The sequence below is a fragment of the Bos grunniens genome, chromosome 25, assembly GCF_055505025.1.
Source record: "Bos grunniens cultivar Pamir isolate PY7600 chromosome 25, Bosgru_T2T1.0, whole genome shotgun sequence".
Classification (NCBI taxonomy): domain Eukaryota; kingdom Metazoa; phylum Chordata; class Mammalia; order Artiodactyla; family Bovidae; genus Bos; species Bos grunniens.
Window position 1 is genome coordinate 32,194,442 of NC_141189.1, and position 19,881 is coordinate 32,214,322.

General features: G+C 42.1%; 2 protein-coding genes and 1 long non-coding RNA gene across 6 annotated transcripts in view; 1 reads left to right on the forward strand and 2 right to left on the reverse strand.

Moving 5' to 3' along the window:
* The window catches only part of LOC147345396 (uncharacterized), a 124,864-nt gene that overhangs the window by 73,958 nt on the left and 31,025 nt on the right, over positions 1-19,881 (reverse strand). The window lies entirely within an intron of this gene.
* On the reverse strand, positions 3,686-9,631 carry LOC147345399 (uncharacterized). Its single transcript, XR_015154719.1, has 3 exons — positions 9,433-9,631; positions 6,388-6,627; positions 3,686-4,062 (listed from the first exon to the last, which is right to left on the reverse strand). It is a non-coding gene; the product is annotated as an uncharacterized LOC147345399 (long non-coding RNA).
* GSPT1 (G1 to S phase transition 1) overlaps positions 8,064-19,881 on the forward strand; it is a 29,776-nt gene continuing 17,958 nt past the window's right edge. For 2 of the 4 annotated variants that reach the window (XM_086375718.1, XM_086375719.1), the window contains exon 1: positions 8,348-8,968. In XM_086375718.1, the coding sequence (XP_086231844.1) occupies positions 8,620-8,968 (349 nt within the window). In that variant the 5' untranslated portion in view covers positions 8,348-8,619. Of the gene's footprint in view, positions 8,298-8,347; positions 8,969-19,881 lie in introns of those variants that run through there. The other 2 variants (XM_086375721.1, XM_086375722.1) reach the window with 2 other exon arrangements.

The window sequence follows — 19,881 nt, forward strand, 5'->3', positions numbered from 1 at the left end:
CGGAGACTGAAGCCACCACCCAAGGCAGCAGACAGATGGAAAGATGTAGGTCACTGGTGATGTCATTAAGCTCCCAAACCAATGGACTAAGAAGTCAGTCCTATCTTAGGGTTTATAGTTAAGTAAGAAAATGCATTTCTTAAAGTTAAATTTACTTTGAGTTGAAATTTCTATAACTGGTTCTGAAAGGATCCTGACACTTGTATAATTATCGTTGGTATAACAAAAAATTGGAAATTACCTAAAAGTTTAGGGAAATGGGTGAATTTAAAAAAAGATGTATAAACATAAATGGAGTTATTATATAGTAGTTAAAGATAAACACATGAAGTGAAAGACAGATTTTGCATATTATATGTAAATTCTAAATACAGTGTATTTTTCATTGACTTATACGTATATATATATATATATACGTATATATATATCTATCTTTAAATAGATGGATCTCATAGGGCTTCCCTGATACCTCAGTTGGTAAAGAATCTGCCTGCAATGCAAGAGACCCCAGTTTGATTCCTGGGTCGGGAAGATCTGCTGGAGGAGGCATAGGCTACCCACTCCAGTGTTCTTGGGCTTCCCTTGTGGCTCAGCTGGTAAAGAATCCACCTGCAATGTGGGAGACCTGGGTTTGATCCCTGGGTTGGGAAGATCCCCCAGAGATGGAAAAGGCTACCTACTCCAGTATTCTGGCCTGGAGAATTCCATGGGCTATACAGTCACATGTATATGTATCAGTAAGTTCAGTTGCTCAGTCATGTCTGACTCTTTTCGACCCCATGGACTGCAGCACGCCGGGCCTCCCTGTCCATCACCAACTCCCAGAGTTTACTCAAACTCATGTCCATTGAGTTGGTGATGCCATACAATCATTTCATCCTCTGCTGTCCCCTTGTCCTTTCACCTTCAATCTTTCCCAGCATCAGGGCCTTTTCCAATGAGTCAGCTCTTCGCATCAGGTGGCCAAAGTACTGGAGTTTCAGCTTCATTCTCAGTCCTTTCAATGAACATTCAGGACTGATCTCCTTTAGGATGGACTGGTTAGATCTCCTTGCAGTCCAAGGGACTCTCCAGAGTCTTCTCCAACACCACAGTTCAAAAGCATCAATTCTTCGGCGCTCAGCTTTCTTTATAGTCCAACTCTCACATCCATATATGACTACTGGAAAAACCATTGCCTTGACTAGACGAAGCTTTGTTGGCAAAGTAATGTCTCTGCTTTTTAATATGCTGTCTAGGTTGGTCATAACTTTCCTTTCAAGGAGTAAGCTTCTTTTAATTTCATGGCTGCAGTCACCATCTGCAGTGATTTTGGAGTCCAAAAAAATAAAGTCTGCCACTGTTTCCACTGTTTCCCCATCTATTTCCCATGAAGTGATGGAACCGGATGCCATGATCTTCGTTTTCTGAATGTTGAGGTTTAAGCCAACTTTTTCACTCTCCACTTTCACTTTCATCAAGAGGCCCTTTAGTTCTTCTTTACTTTCTGCCATAAGGGTGGTGTCATCTGCATATCTGAGGTTATTGATATTTCTCCCGGCAATCTTGATTCCAGCTTGTGCTTCATCCAGTCCAGCATTGCTCATGATGTACTCTTCATATAAATTAAATAAACAGGGTGACAATATACAGCCTTGATGTACTCCTTTTCCTATTTGGAACCAGTCTGTTGTTCCATGTCCAGTTCTAACTGTTGCTTCCTGACCTGCATACAGATTTCGCAAGAGGCAGATCAGGTGGTCTGGTATTCCCATCTCTTTCAAAATTTTCCACAGTTTATTGTGATCCACACAGTCAAATGCCAATTGATTACTGGAATAGTCAATAAAGCATAAATAGATGTTTTTCTGGAACTCTCTTGCTTTTTTGATGATCCAGCGGTTGTTGGCAATTTGATCTCTGGTTCCTCTGCCTTTTCTGAAACCAGCTTGAACACCTGGAAGTTCATGGTTCACATACATATATGTATCAGCAATACATATACGTATATGTTACAAAGAGACAGACACAACTGAGTGACTTTCACTTTCAAATGTATAATAGTGGTTGCCTTTTTGGAGGGATAGAATGGGACAGAAGTGGGAGTAAAGAGGTAGCATGTACACTGGAATGTTCTATTTCTGATTTTAAAATATGAAACAAGATGATGATATTTTAAAAATTGACAATACTGGGATTGTATGTAGGTATGTGTATGCTTATGATTCTTTGTACTTTTCTATATTTACAAAATCCTCAAAGATTAAAAAAAAAAAAAAAAAGCTTCCCTAATGCTACCCCTGGCCCAAACAAAATTAATTAAGAAGGACAGAAAAAAAATCTTTTGGTAAAGACTAGGGAACTTAAGCTAATGTCTGTAAAATTACAGGTGGGCTCTAAGAGTTCAGAATATATGGGGTGTTTTTTTGTTGTTGTTATATAAGAGGTTTTTCATCTGTTTTTGTGGTGCCACACGGCATTCAGAATCTTAGTTCCCCAACCAGGGATGGAACCTGTGCCTTCTGCACTGGAAGCATGGAGTCTTAACCACTGGACCATCAGTGAAATCTCAGTATGATAGTCTTTAACCTTTTAACTTTTTATTTTGAAGTAACCATAGGCTTATAAGAATTTTCAAAAACATTACAAAAGGTCCAATGTACCGCAACCCCTTACATAACCATAGTACACTATCAAAACCAGGAAACTGTCATTGCCACAGTACAATTAAGTAGCCTCGACACCTTACTGGGACTTTCCCTATTTAACCTTTCTTTTGTTTTTAATGTCTTTAAGTTACAAAAGCAATTTGCTCATGGACAAATTAATGGATAAATAAGAAGTGGTACATCCACATAATGGAATAGTACTCCATCATAAAAAGGGATAAAATACCAATACATACTACAACAAGGAGATCAAACCAGTCAACCCTAAAGGAAAACAACCCTGAATACTCACTCAAGGAAGGACTTACGCTGAAGCTGGAGCTGCAATACTTTGGCTACCTGATGTGAAGAGCTGACTAATCAGAAAAGGCACTGACACTGGGAAAGACTGAAGGCAAAAGCGGAGGATGAGATGGTTAGGTAGCATCACCAACTCAATGGACATGAATCTGAGCAAACTCTGGGAGACAGTGAAGGAGAGACAAGCCTGGTATGCTTCAGTCTACAGGGTCCCAAAAAGTCGGACACAACTGAGCGACTAAACAACATACTACAACATGGATGAATTTTGAAAATAGTTTGCTAAGTGAAAGAAGTCGGACACAAAAGGTTATATATTGTATGATTCCATTTATATGAAATGACCAGACCAGGCAAATCCTAGAGATAGAAAGGAGATTGGTGAGTTTCAGGGGCAGTGGGGAGAGGAGATGGGGAGCAGGATCCTATGGGAATGAGGATTATTCTCACAACAGTTATGGGTTTCCTTATGCCATGATCAAATGTTTTGGAACTAGACAGAGGAGGTGGTTGCACAACACTGTAAGCTCACCAAATACTGCTGAATATCTTACTTATTTTAAATGGTCAATTTTATGCTATGTGAATTTCATCTTACTAAAAAAAGCTTTTTAAAGCAATTTGCTTGTTGTAGGAAAATCTAAACATAAAGGTAAAAGTAAAAAATTATAATTTCTTTTCCCAGCTGCTCATCTCCATGTCCAATCCCATCCCACAAATATACCTTCCTTTAACTGTTTATTTTTTTAATTTTTATTTATTTTTTTAAGTTAACAAGGGAAGTCTTACAGGGAGGAGGTCTTTTATTTTTATTTTTTTATAATTGCATTGTATTTCTTTTTGGGTGTCCTGGGTCTTTGCTGCTGCACTGGACTTTCTCTAGCAGTAGAGACTGGGGTCTACTCTCTGCTTGCTGTGCCCAGGCTTCTCATTGCAGTGATTTCTCTTGTTGTGGAACACGGGCTTTGGAGTGCACAGGCTTCATAATTGTGGCATATGGGCTGAGTAGTTGCAGTTCTCAGGCTCTCTCGAGCACAGGCTCAGTAGTTGGGGCACACGGGCTTAGCTGCTTTGCAGTATGTGAGATCTTGATCAGGGATCGAACCCATGTTTCCTGCAACGAAAGGTGGCTTCTTTACACTGAGCCACCAAGGAAGCCTTCCTTAACTGTTTATATATATATATATAACTCTCCAAACTTTAAAAAGCTTTATAGTATCCAGAGAGATACATATGTTTCCTTCTCTCCTGGAGGCTTACTGAGGACTTTATACCCACGTGAGCCAGGCGATGTTGTAGGTGATGGGAAACTCAATGGTGAACAAGACAGGCTGGAGGAATTAATTTTCTAGTAGGAGATGGGCAGTAAGCTTGGGAGTGAATGTGATTTTCAGTTGTGGTAAATGCTCTGAAAAAATAAAAGTGGGAAAGATGGTAGAGAGTGATGTGGGTTGGTGGAGGGCCAGGGTGGCTAGTAAAGGTCTCTGAAACGAATGATGGCATCTGAAATGAGTGAAGACAATTAGGGAGGTGAAGATCTATGGAAAGAGAATTCAAGACAAAGGAAATAAAGCTAAACATCTTGGGATTTCCCTGGCAATCCAGTGGCTAAGACTCCACCCTCCCAATGCAGAGGGCCCAGGTTCCATCCCTGGTCAGGGAACTGGATCCCACATGCTGCAGCTTAGAGCTCACATGACACAACTAAAGATTCCAAATGTTGCAACTAAGACCTGGCACAACCAAATACATTAAAAAAAAAAAAATACTAAAAGAAGCTAGGTATCTTTACAGAAATAAGACTGTATACTAGGCACAGTGATCCACTACATGTTTATACACGTATTAGATATCTCGCCTTCCCCCTTCTTTTTTTTTAAATTATTTATTTATTTATTTTTAAATTTTATTTTATTTAACTTTACAATATTGTATTGGTTTTGCCATATATCAAAGTGAATCTGCCACAGGTATACATGTGTTCCCCATCCTGAACCCTCCTCCCTCCTCCCTCCCCATACCATCCCTCTGGGTCGTCCCAGTGCACCAGCCCCAAGCATCCAGTATCGTGCATCGAACCTGGACTGGCGACTTGTTTCATATATGATATTATACATATTTCAATGCCATTCTCCCAATCATCCCACCCTCTCCCACAGAGTCCAAAAGACTGTTCTATACATCAGTGTCTCTTTTGCTGTCTTGTATACAGGGTTATTGTTACCATCTTTCTAAATTCCATATATATGCGTTAGTATACTGTATTGGTGTTTTTCTTTCTGGTTTACTTCACTCTGTATAATAGGCTCCAGTTTCATCCACCTCATTAGAACTGATTCAAATGTATTCTTTTTAATGGCTGAGTAATACTCTATTGTGTATATGTACCACAGCTTTCTTATCCCCCCTTCTTTACCATATACTATACGTGTATTTCCAAGTTGGCCTCATAGCTACATGTTATTCCATAATAGTGATACATCATATTCATTACACATGTACTTCCAAGTTGGCCTCATAGCTAAATGTTATCTCATAATATTGATACACCATCACTTACTTAGGGGCTTCCCAAGTGGTGCTGGTGGTAAAGAACCTGCCTGCCAGTGCAGGAGACACATGAGATCTAGGTTCAATGCTTGGGTCAGGAAGATCCCCTGGAGAAGGAAATGGCAACTCCACTCTAGTATTCTTGTCTGGAGAATCCCATAGACAGAAGAGCCTGGTGGGCTACAGTCCATAGGGCCGCAAAGAGTCCGACATGAGTAAGGTGACTTAGCCCGTGCTACATACATCACTTACTTAACTATTTCTCTGTTCATGGACATTTAGGTTGTTAACAGTTTGGAGCTATTTCCATATTCCAATTCCAGGGCCCTTAGGGTGATTCCTCTTGTTGTCAACTAACTTTGTGTGTGCATCACAGGGACTACCAGGTTGTCCTTGGAAAACTAACTCTTTAAGTTGAGAATCCTTTGTCTCAATAGCCCCAGTGAGTGTAAAAGGGCAGTATTGTCCCAGATTCCCTACTGATTCCCCCATTCATTCATCTAACATTTATTAAGCATGTTTTCTATGCCAGGAATTATACTGAGCATTATAAATACAAAGAAGATGAACAAAAGATTCTAACCTCAAATTGCTCAGTCTTAGCACAACGATAATTATCAAGACACTGTAAATCAATTATATCTCATTTAAAAAGAGAAGAAAAAAAAAGCTTCTTCCTTTTCTGCTTGGAGCAGTATCTCTACCCAGGCAGCTTAAGGCTTTTGAAAACCAACAGAGTGGATTTTTTCCTGAATAATTATCCTATTCAGGGACATCAATGACATAATGACATCAACTTTTCTAAGCTGCAGTCTTTAGTAGTTTCTTCAATCTTAGGAAAAATACACCAAAGAAACTCTGCTGATGTAATTAGGTGTGAAGAACTAACCTATCAGAGTGATCACCCAGTGCCCTCAGGGTGATTCCTCTTGAAGTGTGGTATCCGATGACATGGGGTTGGAGAAGGACACTGTGGTTCACTATTTCAGTCAGCTGCTTGTGTTGACATTTTCTTAGGAGCAGGTTGGGGAGAGCAAATCTTGACTGTGAGAGCACATCAGGCACTTTATTTTGGATACATTGTATTTTCTTCTTCTCCTGACTCTGATTCAACAGCAAAGGTGGCCTCCTATATATAAAAGAAGGTCCGGTTTTTATATCAGTCATTGATAAATTCTCTGTAAACCTGAGGACAATCCACTTAACACCAAGTTTAAAGTGGAACATATAAGATTCAGTGGGGTCTTCAGAGAACTATATTAATAGGCTGTAACCGGAACTTTGTATTAATGAGAGGAATAAATCCTCTGTTAGGGGGGTGGAGGTGGAATTTAGGTCCAGAAAATTTCAGGGAACATGAACCACAGACCTGTCCAGAAGCTTAAATCCAGCCTCGTGATAATTGAGATTTCTGGTTTCTTTACATTTATAGGGTTCAACTTCCCAAGTGTTATGTGTTAAAGAAACAATGCAACCAGCAAGTTTGCTAATTTCATATTAAACACAATTTCAAACCACTTTAGAGTAGTAGTTGTTCTCAAAGATAACTGACAGCTTTGCTTTTGATTTGTCTCATTAGGCTGGGTCCTCTTTTTATCCTTAAAACAGACATTTAAAATTAAAATTAATATCTAGATTTGAGATCTTCACATAAGGTTCTTAAGAAATATTCTGTGTTCCTGCTTCTATGCCGTAATTTCTATTGAGCTAGTTAGTTGCACTCTGTCTAGACTTCTTGGAGAAAAATATCAACAATATGTTTTTCTCCGTCTTGGGTTCCGCAAGGGAGAATTATAGGAAAACTTAACAGGTACTTTCCTACTTCAAGCAGTTGGATCTATATATTTATCTTTTGCTTTTTTTTTTTTTTTCCTTTTCCTATGTTTACCAAACAGTAACTGGCAGCAGCAGTCAATAAAGTACTTCGGGAAAACCTGAGCAAATTCGGCCATTCAAAATAAAACCACCTCACCGGAAGGTGTACAATGAAGCACAAAAATAACCCTGTTAGGTGGGACTAGCAGGTTACATCATGGAATATGGTAATCCTCTATTTAATTTACAAAGCCCTTGGCCGAGAGGAGGAAGGGATGGAAAAGTTTGAGTGAAGGCTTTAAATGACTAGTCATACAGACAGTGAGTCACTGTAAGTTTCCAGTTAATAATCCCCTCTGCCGGGCTGGGCTTTATGAGCCACAAAGCAGTTTAAATGGTAATGGCTCACAGTTTTATGGTTTCTTCTACCAAATGAATACAGAAAATGAAAGACGCCCTGAGTTGTCTTTGAAATGTAGGGCAAATTCTGACTGGGGGCAGGGAGGAGGAAGGTGGAAAGAAAGAGAACGAGGTAAGATGCCTGTGAGGCAGGGAACGGAGAGGGCTGGTGAAACGAGAAGGGAACGATTTTCAGGAGTTGAAGGCTTTTCTCTCCACCTTGGAACTGCTGTCCATTTTCCCACATTCTGTGCAGAACAGCACGGAAAAGACCACCCCCGCGACCTGAGAGGCTCGCGTTCCGCCGCCCCGCGCCGAGTCGCGCCAAGGTTCGCTCCCACCCCCGCCCCCACTCGGTGACAGGTGGGGCAGCCGTGAGGCAACCAGACCTCCGCCTCCTCGCGCTGCCTGCCGGGAGCCGGCGCCGCTTCCGGTTGCTCTCGGCCCCGAACTCCGACTCCCGTCGGCCCCCGGGAAAACCGCAGCGGGGTCGCGCGGGCGCTGCCGGAACTCGTAGTTTCGCCTTCTGCCGCGCTTCATAAGCGGAAACGGGGTCGCCCGGGGCCGAGAACTACCGAGGCGAAGGTACGGGTGGCGGCGAGGGGTCAAACCGCGCCGGGCGTGGGGTTGGCGCTGAGACGGTCGGAGGTGGTTGGGGCTGGGTGGGTGGAGATCAGCGCGCACACACGAGGAGGGTAGAGTCGCCGCTGCCGCCGCCGCTGTAGTCGTCGCGAGTGCGGAGTCGGAACTTGAGCTGCCGCCGCGACGACGCCGAGGATTGTGCCGCTAGCCCCCGGCCCTTCTGCCTTGCCGCTTTCCTGGGTCAGCGCGGCCTGCTCCTCCCCAGCCCGTCTCCCCCGCCTCCATTTCCCGCCCTCTCTTCACCACACACACGGCCCCCCCGATCATGGATCCCGGCAGTGGTGGCGGTGGCGGCGGCGGCGGCGGCGGGAGCAGCAGCAGCAGCGACTCGGCGCCCGACTGCTGGGACCAGGCGGACATGGAAGCTCCCGGGCCGGGCCCGTGCGGCGGTGCCGGCGGCCCCTTGGCGGCGGCGGCGGCCGAGGCCCAGCGTGAGCACCTCAGCGCGGCCTTCAGCCGGCAGCTCAACGTCAACGCCAAGCCCTTCGTGCCCAACGTCCACGCCGCCGAGTTCGTGCCGTCCTTCCTGCGGGGCCCGGCCCAGTTGCCGGCATCCCCAGCTGGCGCCGCCGCCAACAACCACGGAGCCGGCAACGGCGCGGGAGGCCCTTCGGGTAAAGGGCCGGGATCAGCCCCCGGGACGGGAGGAAACCGTGCTGCGAGGGCTGGGGAAGATGGCCTGGGGGCCAGAGCCCACCTGGGACGGGGCCCGGGAGAGGATCGGGGGCGCGCCTCGCCCGGCGAGGGACGCGTGGCCGTGGGGCCGGGAGGCACGTGGGCCGCTGACAGCGGCGCCGGCTGTCCTGGGTGGGGCGACCTGGGGCAGGAGAGGGGGTCTGCGTGGGGCGACCGCGGCGGGGGGCGGGAGCAGGGTGCGGGGCGCACCGGTGGGGTCTGGGGTCGACCTCTCACCGCCCCCCGCAGGGGAGCAGTTCCCTGCTGGGAAGTGGGAACCGTATGGGACGGAGAGCGGGTCAGTGCCACGAGGCCTAGAAGCCAGGACAGATGGAGCCAGGAGTCGGCCGGATGGGCGTTGAGAGCGCTGAGGAGTTGGGGCGGACGAAAGCTCGCGTTTTACCTTCACCTTGGGCCTGGGCGAGAGAGCTTCCCCCGCTGCAATGCCTGTTACTGAAAGTGTAATTACGTTTTAAATGTCCACGGACCCCAACAGTCCCGACGGAATCCCAGGATGCATTGCAGCCCTGCCACCGGGCCGAAACTGTTGGCTGTCAATAGATCCTTAGCATTTTGTAAGGTTGTGAAGTAAACAGAGTGTCGCAAAGTTAGCGTTCTATACTTAACATTAAATTGTGTAGGAAATGACGTTGATCTGTGTGCCCTTTTTCTTAAATGGGACTCGGATTCTTCCCTTTAGTTGACGACACGTTTAGAATTTTTATTGCGTTAAAAATCGTTTGCCTCATTCAGGTTGCTTGGTGTAACTCATTCTCTTTGTTCTTGTGTCAGGAGTTAGTCTGTTCAGACACCTGAGCATTTGTTAAAAACTTCTTAGGGGTCATATGAAGTTTTGACCATGGCTAGTCGAGTGACTTTCTGTGACTTCAAGTTAAGTCTTCAAAAATCTCACTGTACTTAGGGGCTGCTTAGTGATAGTATGCTTTCAGGTACTGATTTTGTCAAGTGAGTGAACCTGATTCCTTTCTTTAGTTCTTTGTTGTCCTATTTCTTGGATAGGTAGACACTGTAAAAGTGCTGTAGGAGTTTAGTTTCTTAAGAAACTTTGCCTGCAGTTTTCTCTCTTGAGGCAAAAAGAGAGTTTGGGGAAATGCTTTTGGGCACACAGTTGGACTTAGTTATTTTATTGACTGGTATTTCTTTTACTTGTGTGAAGCCGTTGATGTTTTCCCTTTAAACAGAAGGTTAACTTTGCTTACTACTTTGGTCTACATAAACTTCTTCACTTACCAACTCCTAAAAGTGCCTAGTTCCCCAAACCTTATCATGCAGTTTGCTCTTATCCAGCCATTTTCTTTTTTGACCCTCACTTGTAAATCTGGAGTTAACTAGTATCACTGTGACTAGACCTAGGACTCTATTTCCAGCCTATGTAGCCATCAGCCAGTCGTCAAGGGATGGCAGTCGTTAGAGCAGTGGTCTGGAAGGGTGGTCATTCTTGAATGAGTAGGCATTGCCTCTTATGATGGACTGTCTTTTCTCTTCCTGATATTTATGTGCTGATGTGAAGTTTTACTCTTAATCCTTTCCTCTGTGACACTGCCAGAAGTTGGAGATGTAGAATGTGTAGGGGAGTGGTTGTTCCTACCTTAGGGATCCCTACATTGTGGTCAGTTTTTTCTTCTTTTTTTTTTTTTTTAAATCAGAAACCTAATTTGGTGTTACTGACTCTTACTAGCTGTTTCTACAAAATGCCAGTTAATATTTAAAAAACAACTCACCCATCCTCTGTAGGATGTCTATTTGGGAAAGAATGGATGGTCCAGAGTTAGTGTGGCACTGTTGGATTGCACGTTCCAGCATAAATTCAGGCCCATAGATTATACTAGCATAAGAGCAAAGAACTGTGTTTGGAAGAAGCAGGGAAAACATTGACATGGCACTTAGGTTGAAATTTGTGAAGGGGAAGCCCATAAAGGGTGCAAGTATTTTTTAGTGAGGAAATCAACTGTAGGGCTAGCGTGTTGCTAAGTCATAGCTTCTGTTAAGTGTTCTTCTGTTGTTAGCTAAAAGTCAGCTAAAACTGGTGGTGGATGTGTTTTTAAAACTTTAAAAACTTCAGGAGAGCTCTTGAAGGAGTCTAGAGGAAGAGCACTATCACGAACGACTTGAGTTATTTATGACTGCACTGGGTCTTCTTTCCTGTGCGCGGGCCTTCTCTTGTGGAGCAGGCCTGTATGCCCGCAGGCTCAGTAGTTGTGGTGCAGAGACTTACTTGCTCCACCTCTTGTGGGGTCTTCCTGGACCAGGGATTGAACCCAGGTGCCCTGCGTTGGCAGGCAGATTCTTAAGCACAGGACCACCAGGGAGGCCCAAGAATTGACAGCTTTTAAAATGTACGTGTATAGGATGAGTATCTGTCATTCTCCTGAAAGAGAAGGCTAGTTTTCTCTTTTTCTCTCTTCCTTTTTTTTTTTTTCCTCCAGTGGTACTTGGAGCAACCGGTAAGGGGAGATGCTTTTGCACAAAAAGTCATCCACTTTAACTGGCAGGCTGCTGGTTAATCCTTATATCCAGCTATAGGATATCCTGAGTCACAGCTTGGGATTCAGTGTTGACCTTGGATCTCTGAAAATTTTTAACATAAGTTTCCAAAGAAATGATTAAGTAGAACCCATGTAAGTGTAATTACATGCAATTCATTTAAGTACACTTCTCTCCAGATCCAAGTAAAATGGCTAAGTAATGGTCATTTAGAATCCTTCAGATGAATGAAATGTAGACAAGTGCTGTGTGTGCCAGAACAAACATTTTCTATAATCGAATGTACTTATTTTCGGTTCCAATTTGCACCAAGTTCAGGCTTTTTTATTGTTAAATGAGAAACAAGTTCACCAGTGTTCATCAGGATTGCTTGGTGTGTTTGGGCTGCTATAACAAAATACTGTAGACTTCGTAGCTTGTAAACAACAGAAGTTTATTGCTCAGAGTCTGAGATCAGGGTGCCAGCCTGGTTGGGTGAGGCTCTCTTTTCTCTTCTGGATAACAGACTGCTGACTGACTGCTTTCTGTGTCCTCCCAGGGCTGAAGAGGCAGGGGAGTTCTCTGGGGGCCTCTTTTATAAAGGCACTAATCCCATTCATGAAGGCTCTGCCCTCATGGTCTAAGGCCACCCAAAGACCCCACCTAATACCATTACTTTGGGCATTAGGATTTCAACATAGGGATTTGGGGAGGAACACAAAACAGGCCATAGAACTTGGCCAGAGCTTCTAAAGTAATGGCATAGAGTTCTGTCATCCCTCCCTCATTGCCTCTCAAAACTGCCATTGTGAAATGGATATGGAATAAAACCAGCAGTTGTTTAGTCACTAAGTCATGTCCAGCTCTTTGCGACTCTGTGGACTGTAGCCTGCCAGGCTCCTCTGTCCATGGGATTTCCCAGGCAAGAATACTGGAGTGGGTTGCCATTTCTTTCTCCAGGGAATCCAAGAATAAATCCATGTCTCCTGCACTGGCAGGTGGATTCATTACTGCTGATCCACCAGGGAAGCCAGTTAGTCCTTAGGAGGGGTTTAAGTCACTTGGTGGATGCTGTTATTCACTGAATTTTCCCAAAGGTGACTGACCTCTTCTGAGCCACCAGAGTAGAGAAGATACAGACTCAAATAGTCAGTTTTGTCCTGAAGGGCTCTTACACTTTTTTATGTTAAAGAATACCAGTTGACTGATAGTTAAGTTTAAAGAGATGGTAGATATGGTTGCCCCTTTGTTTTTCTTGTGACTGAATGCCTGCAGTAACAATTGTAATAGAAAGGACTTTTCAGATGAGACAGTGAATGGAGTAAGTGGGCTGAGAAGATCAGGTAAAGTATTGTTCCTGGAGGAGTATTTCTTTTCCTACCATGTCATACTGATTATTAGAGATCATTCAATTTTGGCTCTCGTTTCATGATTTTACATGTGGAGTGGCTCAGGTGTGGGGGTTCAGGAAACAAGTGAGGGCATCCACTAAGGCCGCACCATGTTGAGCAACTGTTTCAACTGTTAGAAACTTTGGGAATAAGTTTGATTTTTTATTTATTTGGCCACGTTGCCGTTTTGGGATCTTATCTCCCCCTGCAGTGGAAGCATGGAGTCCTGACCACTGCGCTGCTAGGGAATTCCCATGGGAATTTTAGAGCAGGTTTTATTCACTGCTTTTTTTTCCTTTTGTTTATTTTTTGCTTTTTTTCTGGAATTGTACTGCATAAAAAGATGATGAAAACATATCATGGCATGTTGGGAAATATTGTAGAGAACAGATTTTTAGCTTTGTTTTATTTGCTGGAGAGGAAATGTCTTAAAGTGTTAAAATAGTGTTGTCTTTCTAATTGGAGAGGAAGGAATGAAAAAGAGATTTGATCATCTTTCCTGAAGAGTTAGCTGAATTGGAATGGAATTTTTCGAGATGTGAATCTCTGGTTTTGCTCAGGTATGTGTATGGCAGTTAATGAACAGACATTGCCTGCCTGCAGAAGGCAGGATACTGTGCTAGGCCCTCAAAGTGATACCACCAAGATGGATAACTGATTCTCAAGGAGTCCAGAAAGGGATCAGATGATACCCAGTCTACTCTAATGGAAGACCCTTCATGATAAGAGGGCCATCACAGAGTGCACAGAGAGGGCTTTCAAAGCTGGGGAGCACCGTTCACAGGTCCCTTTAGATAATTTCACTCGTGTCACCCTAATCATAAAACCACAGATTTGTTTTCTACTAAGTGTTCTCTGTGAATATCTGAGGTACAATTAACATAAAATTCACCTTTCTTGTGTTTCTGGACTTCAAGTTTCCTAGGAATTTGCTAGAGTACCAGTCATCTTTACTTGTAAGTAAGTGTTAGTCGCTCAGTCACGTCCGACTCTCTTCGACCCCATTGACCGTAGCCTGCCAGGCTCGTCCATCCATGGGATTTTCCAGGCAAAAATACTGGAGTAGGTTGCCAGTTCCTTCTCCAGGGGATCTTCCAGACCCTCCAGACCCAGGGATCAAACCCGGGTCTCCGGTATTGCAGGCAAACGCTTTACCATGTGAGTTACCAGGAAAGCCCACTTCTAAGTAAAGACTTGTTTATTTCGTATTAAACATGGGTGAGTTACTTTGATTCTGGCTCCTTATTTACAATTTCATCATTCAATTCACAGTTCTTAAAATTTTGAGAGAAGTTAGATTTTGGCTACTTGGTTGTTCTGAGGTCCTCATACTCCTTTTTTAGCTGTCAGTTGATGGTTCATACTGAAACTTCTTAAGAGTTTTCTTCCTGCTGTTGGTAGATTTTAACGAAGTGTGGCTGAGCTACAGATATGTTGTTGGTTTTTTCATAAATGACTTTGTTCTAAGGAAAGGTTAGTTGTTACATTACTACTCCAAGTTAAACCAGTCCCCATCATACTCTCCTTCCTAGGTGAGAGGAACAGTTCTCAAGGATTTTTTGAGCTAGCCTTGTCTGAGAGTTGGTCAAACCTAATTCCAGACCATATTCTAAGTAATTGTATTTCTCTTCACTTGAAATAAAAAAAGCATACCTTAGCAAACTACTATGTATAAAATGACCTACAAGGATATATTGTATAGCATAGAGAATTCAGCCAGTGTTTTATAGTAATTATAGAGTATAACCTTTAAAAATTGGAATCACAAAAAAATAAATTTTTAAAAAAAAATTGTGAATCACTGTGTTGTACATCCAAAACTTATACAATATTGTGTATCAACTATCCCTCAATTTATTTAAAAAAGTATGTACCTTAGAATGTCATCAGGTTGCCTGTTTCTGTGGAACTCCAGTAGGAGTTCTTATAGTACTACTGAGCCCATCTCCTTTGTGGTGGTTGGTTTCACGTGCATGGTATTCTGTTATCTTTGTACTTTTTTGTGGTATCTGAAATTAAATATCTCATTCTTTTTGCAGCAGATAGTATATAAATTATAAAGACTATCTTTTAGCATTGTTTGAAAAATAGAGTAGAACTTAAGTTACTCTACAGAAAAGCCTGTTCAGGTTGATATGCTTTAGTGACTGAGTAAATAGGTTCTTCAGAATGTTAGGACCAGAGATGACCTGGCAGTAATAATAAGAGATGTTGAATGAATGCCTGAGGTCACTCACAGGTTTAAGGACACAGTTGAGTCTAGAATCCAAATTTGCCAGTTGCTAATTTAGTGCTCTCTACCACACCATGCTGTTTAATAATGACAAAAAAAAAAGAGCATGCCCAGAGCTAATTACTACAGCCAGCATGGATCTTCTGAGAAAGTGGTCCTGGAATTTGCCTTTCTTATATTTCATTCTTAAAAGTTTTTATAATCATTATGGGACATTGAAATGCTTATTATAATAATATATTCATTGAGCAGTTACCACTTGGTTAAAATGCCCTTCACAACAACGTCTTGAGGTATAGATACTGATGACCTGTTTTTACAGATAAGAAAATTAAGTTTCAGAGAAGCTAAATAAATAGGGGACGTGACATCCATGAATAAATGGAGGAGTTGGGATTAGAACTTAGATCTGATTTCAGAGCTTATCCTAGCAATAGTAAGTCCATTAGTTTTTCCTTGTAATTAGAAGCTAAACAGTCTTTTGGCTGAGACACTTTCAAAAATGGGGCTTATGAGTTTGTGCACCACGGCACTGTCTCCATGTTCTTTCTCAGCAGTAGCTGGGTACACGTCATAAGTAGGCAATGCTCTAATAATTTTTTAAATTTTATTATTTTATTTTTTGGCTGTGCTGGGTCTTTGTTGCTGTGCAGGCTTTTCTCTAGTTGTGAGTGGAGGCTACTCCCTAGTTACGGTTCAGGCTTCTGATTACAGTGGCTTCTCTTGTGGCTCACGAGCTTTAGCAGTTGCAGCAAACAGGCTCAGTAGTTGTGGAGTGCATGGGCTTAGTTCCCAAGACCAGTGAGCAAACCTGTGTCTCCTGCATTGGCAGGCGAATTCTTTACCACTGAGCCACCCATGAAGTATGGCAATGCTCTAATTTAAAGTAACATTTTGAAATTATTTGAAACACTTTAGGAAATGATATAAAATAAACAGCTGTGATCACCACTATCTGTAACATTGTGCCTTTTTATTTTTAGAGGGTTAGGTAGTTAAGGCAAAACCATGGACCCTTGTACATGTTCTGCAGGCTTTTCTTTCTGATACTTGCCTTTACTATTTTCCAGTGTTGTCTGGGAGAAAATGCCTGAGCTTTTGTGAGACCATGTGGTCACCTGTGTGCCAGAGAATTTTAGTTCCTTACTCAAACTGTTCTTTAACATCTCTTGGATATTGTTTCTCTAACTCCCTTAGAAAATTGGCACATATAAAATTGTTCTGAACCCTACTGCTGAAGTTAATTCAGTAAAAATTAGGTGTGTATTTATTCTATACAGTACACTGTGCCAACCTGTGGAGACAAAGTAGAGAAAAAAGTCTCCTTGTTTCAGAAAACCAGTCATTCTAGAAGTCCATAATCTCCTAAGGAACAAGAACTAAGCTGTGGGTGTGGGTGGATCTATAATTGAAAGAGGGTCATATCTTAGAGGAGTCAAGAAGCCAGGTCCTTAGCCCTTCAGGTGGAAAGTGGTTGGAGAATAGGGCAAAGTGGAAAGCCAGATAAGGCAAGTTCATAGGGCAACTGAGGTCACTCCTTCAGAGGAGCCAACTGTGCACATGTGGGTGTTTAATTTTAAAACTAAAATCTAAAATGCAGTTCCTTAGTCACAGTAGCTACCTTTCAAGTGCTTAAGAGCCACATGTGGCTAGTGACTATCATCACAGCACAGATGTTTCCATCATTGTAGAAACTCAGACAGAATCATCACTATTCCTCAGATCCATGCAGGTAGGACACTTGTTACTTCTGTGACAGCACTGGAGTCGTTTTTATTTTTCTTTACTGAACACACCATTTAGCGTAAAGGAGGAAGATATTTTACTTAAGATGGCATTATAAATAGCTGTTTTAGTGTATAAAGGGGATTAGAGACTGGTTTTATAGCTAAAGCAGTGCAAATTTAACTTGCTGATTTATGAAATAGATGAATTAAGCACTTTTTGAGAATTGGTCATCGTTTATGTTTAAAATATGTAGCTTAAATTAAAACATAGCTTTCATTACCTGCCACATGTATGGTCTTGACTAACTTGTGCTGTCCTTACTTGTAAGCTGGCAAAATAGGAGTTGCCACAGTGAAGTCCTTTGATCCATGATTGTATCTTTAAATTTTTTTTATATTAAAAAAATCTATATAACATAAAATTAACCATTTTAGAGTGAACAATTCATGGCATTTAAAACATTCTCAGTGTTGTAAAAACTGTCACCTCTGTCTAGTTCCAAAGCATTTTCGCCACCCCTTCCCATTCCCCTTTCCTTCCAGCTTCTGGTAACCACCAGTCTGCTTTCTGCTCTCTGGATTTACCTATTCTGAATATTTCATGGAAGTGGAATGGTATAACATAGGACATTTTGTGACTGGCTTATTTCACCATGATCATATTTAACTAGCAGTTTTAAGACCCAGATTATCATCTGTGTTAAAACACAGGCAGTACTGTTGCCTGGCTGTCTTTTGGTAAAGTCATGTTTAAAAAATTGTAATAATTTCACCACAATTATTAGTTTCTCCTTTTAACTTAGGGTGTGGCAGTTTTAATCACTTGTACACTCTGATAACCTTCCTACTTTATTAGAATTATTCCTTCGAATACTCGATAAGAATGTGTGTCTGAACATGGAGACACCATTGGAATATATGAAACCATAATTTCATTCCTTGGGAGGGTTTTCTTCTCTTTCACTGATAGGTATGAACTGTGCAAGACTTGAGAAATCAAGCGCTAAAAATCCTGTTTGCTAACCATGAACAAATGACTTTGGGTCTAGTAGAATTCTAAGCCCAGGATTAATAGTAGCCAGTAAAATCTGGATGTGATGTGCATTGTGAATAAGACCAGAGTAAAATGAACAAGAAGGGCTTACATGAATGTGTAAAGCCTGGGTACAACGATATTGAGAAGCTTAAATTTAAGGAACATCTTGTTATATGTGATTTTACTGCTTTATTAATTCGAAAAACATCAGTTTGCAAATGTCGCTAGCATTATCAAACAGTTTATAACGTCTTCTGTGGTCTGAATGCATATCATTAGGTGTATATTAAGCACTTGATTGCTTTTGGTACTTTGTCTCTAAGCTTTGTAAACTTAAGACAAATATTCAATAAAAGTAAGACACCTTGAAAAATAAAACCCATGAACAGATTTTGCATTATGCACCCATGGCGGTGAACTCATTACTGATGTCACTGTCAGGAGAAGTGCCTTACAGCCTAATGCATATGTTGTGTATTTCTAAATTTAACAGTTGGTTCTAGAACTAGGTGCTCAGGTGTATGTACTATTTCATTTTATAAAGCTCAGTTGCAGTTTGGGTTATCTTACTAAGTGACAGGAGAGTCTACTACACCAGTTATCTTAGTCTTTTCCTGCCTTAGAATATATGTATATCGTCATTTATTCAGTTCACTTTTTCTGAGTGATTTTCAACAGGGGCCATCTGAATGTTAGATGATAGTTGTCTATTTCATAGGGTTTTCAAGGGAATTAGAAGAGACACCGGTTAGCACATAAGGGCTCAATAAAGGTTAATTGGAATTAGGGTAATTTGCCACCAACTCCCTCCTTACCTCCAGGACTTGGGGAATGCTTCTTAATCCCTGTCTAGACCATAATAGACACTCAGTACATGTTAGTTGATAGAATTGATACTCAGTCCATGTTAGGAGGTAGAGACTCATTTGTTGAATATCTAGGTGCCACGAGTTATTTGATAACTAAACAAATTATTCTTTCATTTAATCCTGTCTGGCAGATGGCATGTCATCTTCATGACTCCAGTGAAATAACTGTATCTGAGAACTAACAAATGACAAGCCAGGATTTCAAGCCAGGAATCAGCTCAGTTCTGTCCTTTTGCTACTACCCTGTGCCGCCTCTTCCATCCCTAGGGTGGCATATGAACTTGACTTTTTCTGAAAATTGAGTAATTTTTCCTTATCTTACCTGTAAACTTTTCTTAATAGGAAAACAAACAAAAAAAAAACACTAATCTATATTATATCTGAAGTACAATTCCTTTTACTTTGTGGACTGAGTTCAAAGGATTTTTCCTCCCAGTTCCTGTTAAAATACCCTGTTAATCACACAGGGTGGGGTCATCTTAGACTTTTCATTCTTCCTCCCTGTTCCTGTCAGATCTTTGCTCCCTTTATCTTTGCACTGAACTCCTTCTCTGGTTTTACCACTCATTTGTTCTGATGGCATACTTTCTTGTAAGTAGTGTTGTTGGTCTCTCTGACTTGTGGTATCTTTACCTCTCTGGTTCATTTGTGTACTACCTTAGAATGATCTCCCTAAGTCACACTTGGCATGTCACTTCCTTCCTCAAAAAAAATCTGTTGCCCTTGACCTTTCAGGGACAGGAATTTCTTTCTTTCCTTCTTTTCTTTTTTGGCCATGCCATGTGGCTTGTGCAGTCTCAGTTCCCTGAGCAGAGACTGAACCCAGGGCTGTGGCAGTGAAAGCCTGGAATCCTAATAGGCCACCAGGGGCCTCTCAGGAATTAACTTTCTTCAGCACTTCATGTTATTGGGAGATTGGGCCCCAAGCTTTTTGTTGACTTACGGGTGTTAATACTTCCTGGGCACTGATTTTATGAGACTGATGTGCTGCCTACTGTGCTAAAGAGGCAGACTGGACACTGATTTTAAATGTGAGTCTTGCAGGTTAAGAATTCACTGTTCTTTATTGGTGTGGAGGATTCATGTGACTTCAAATTCTCTGGTTTCTTTTG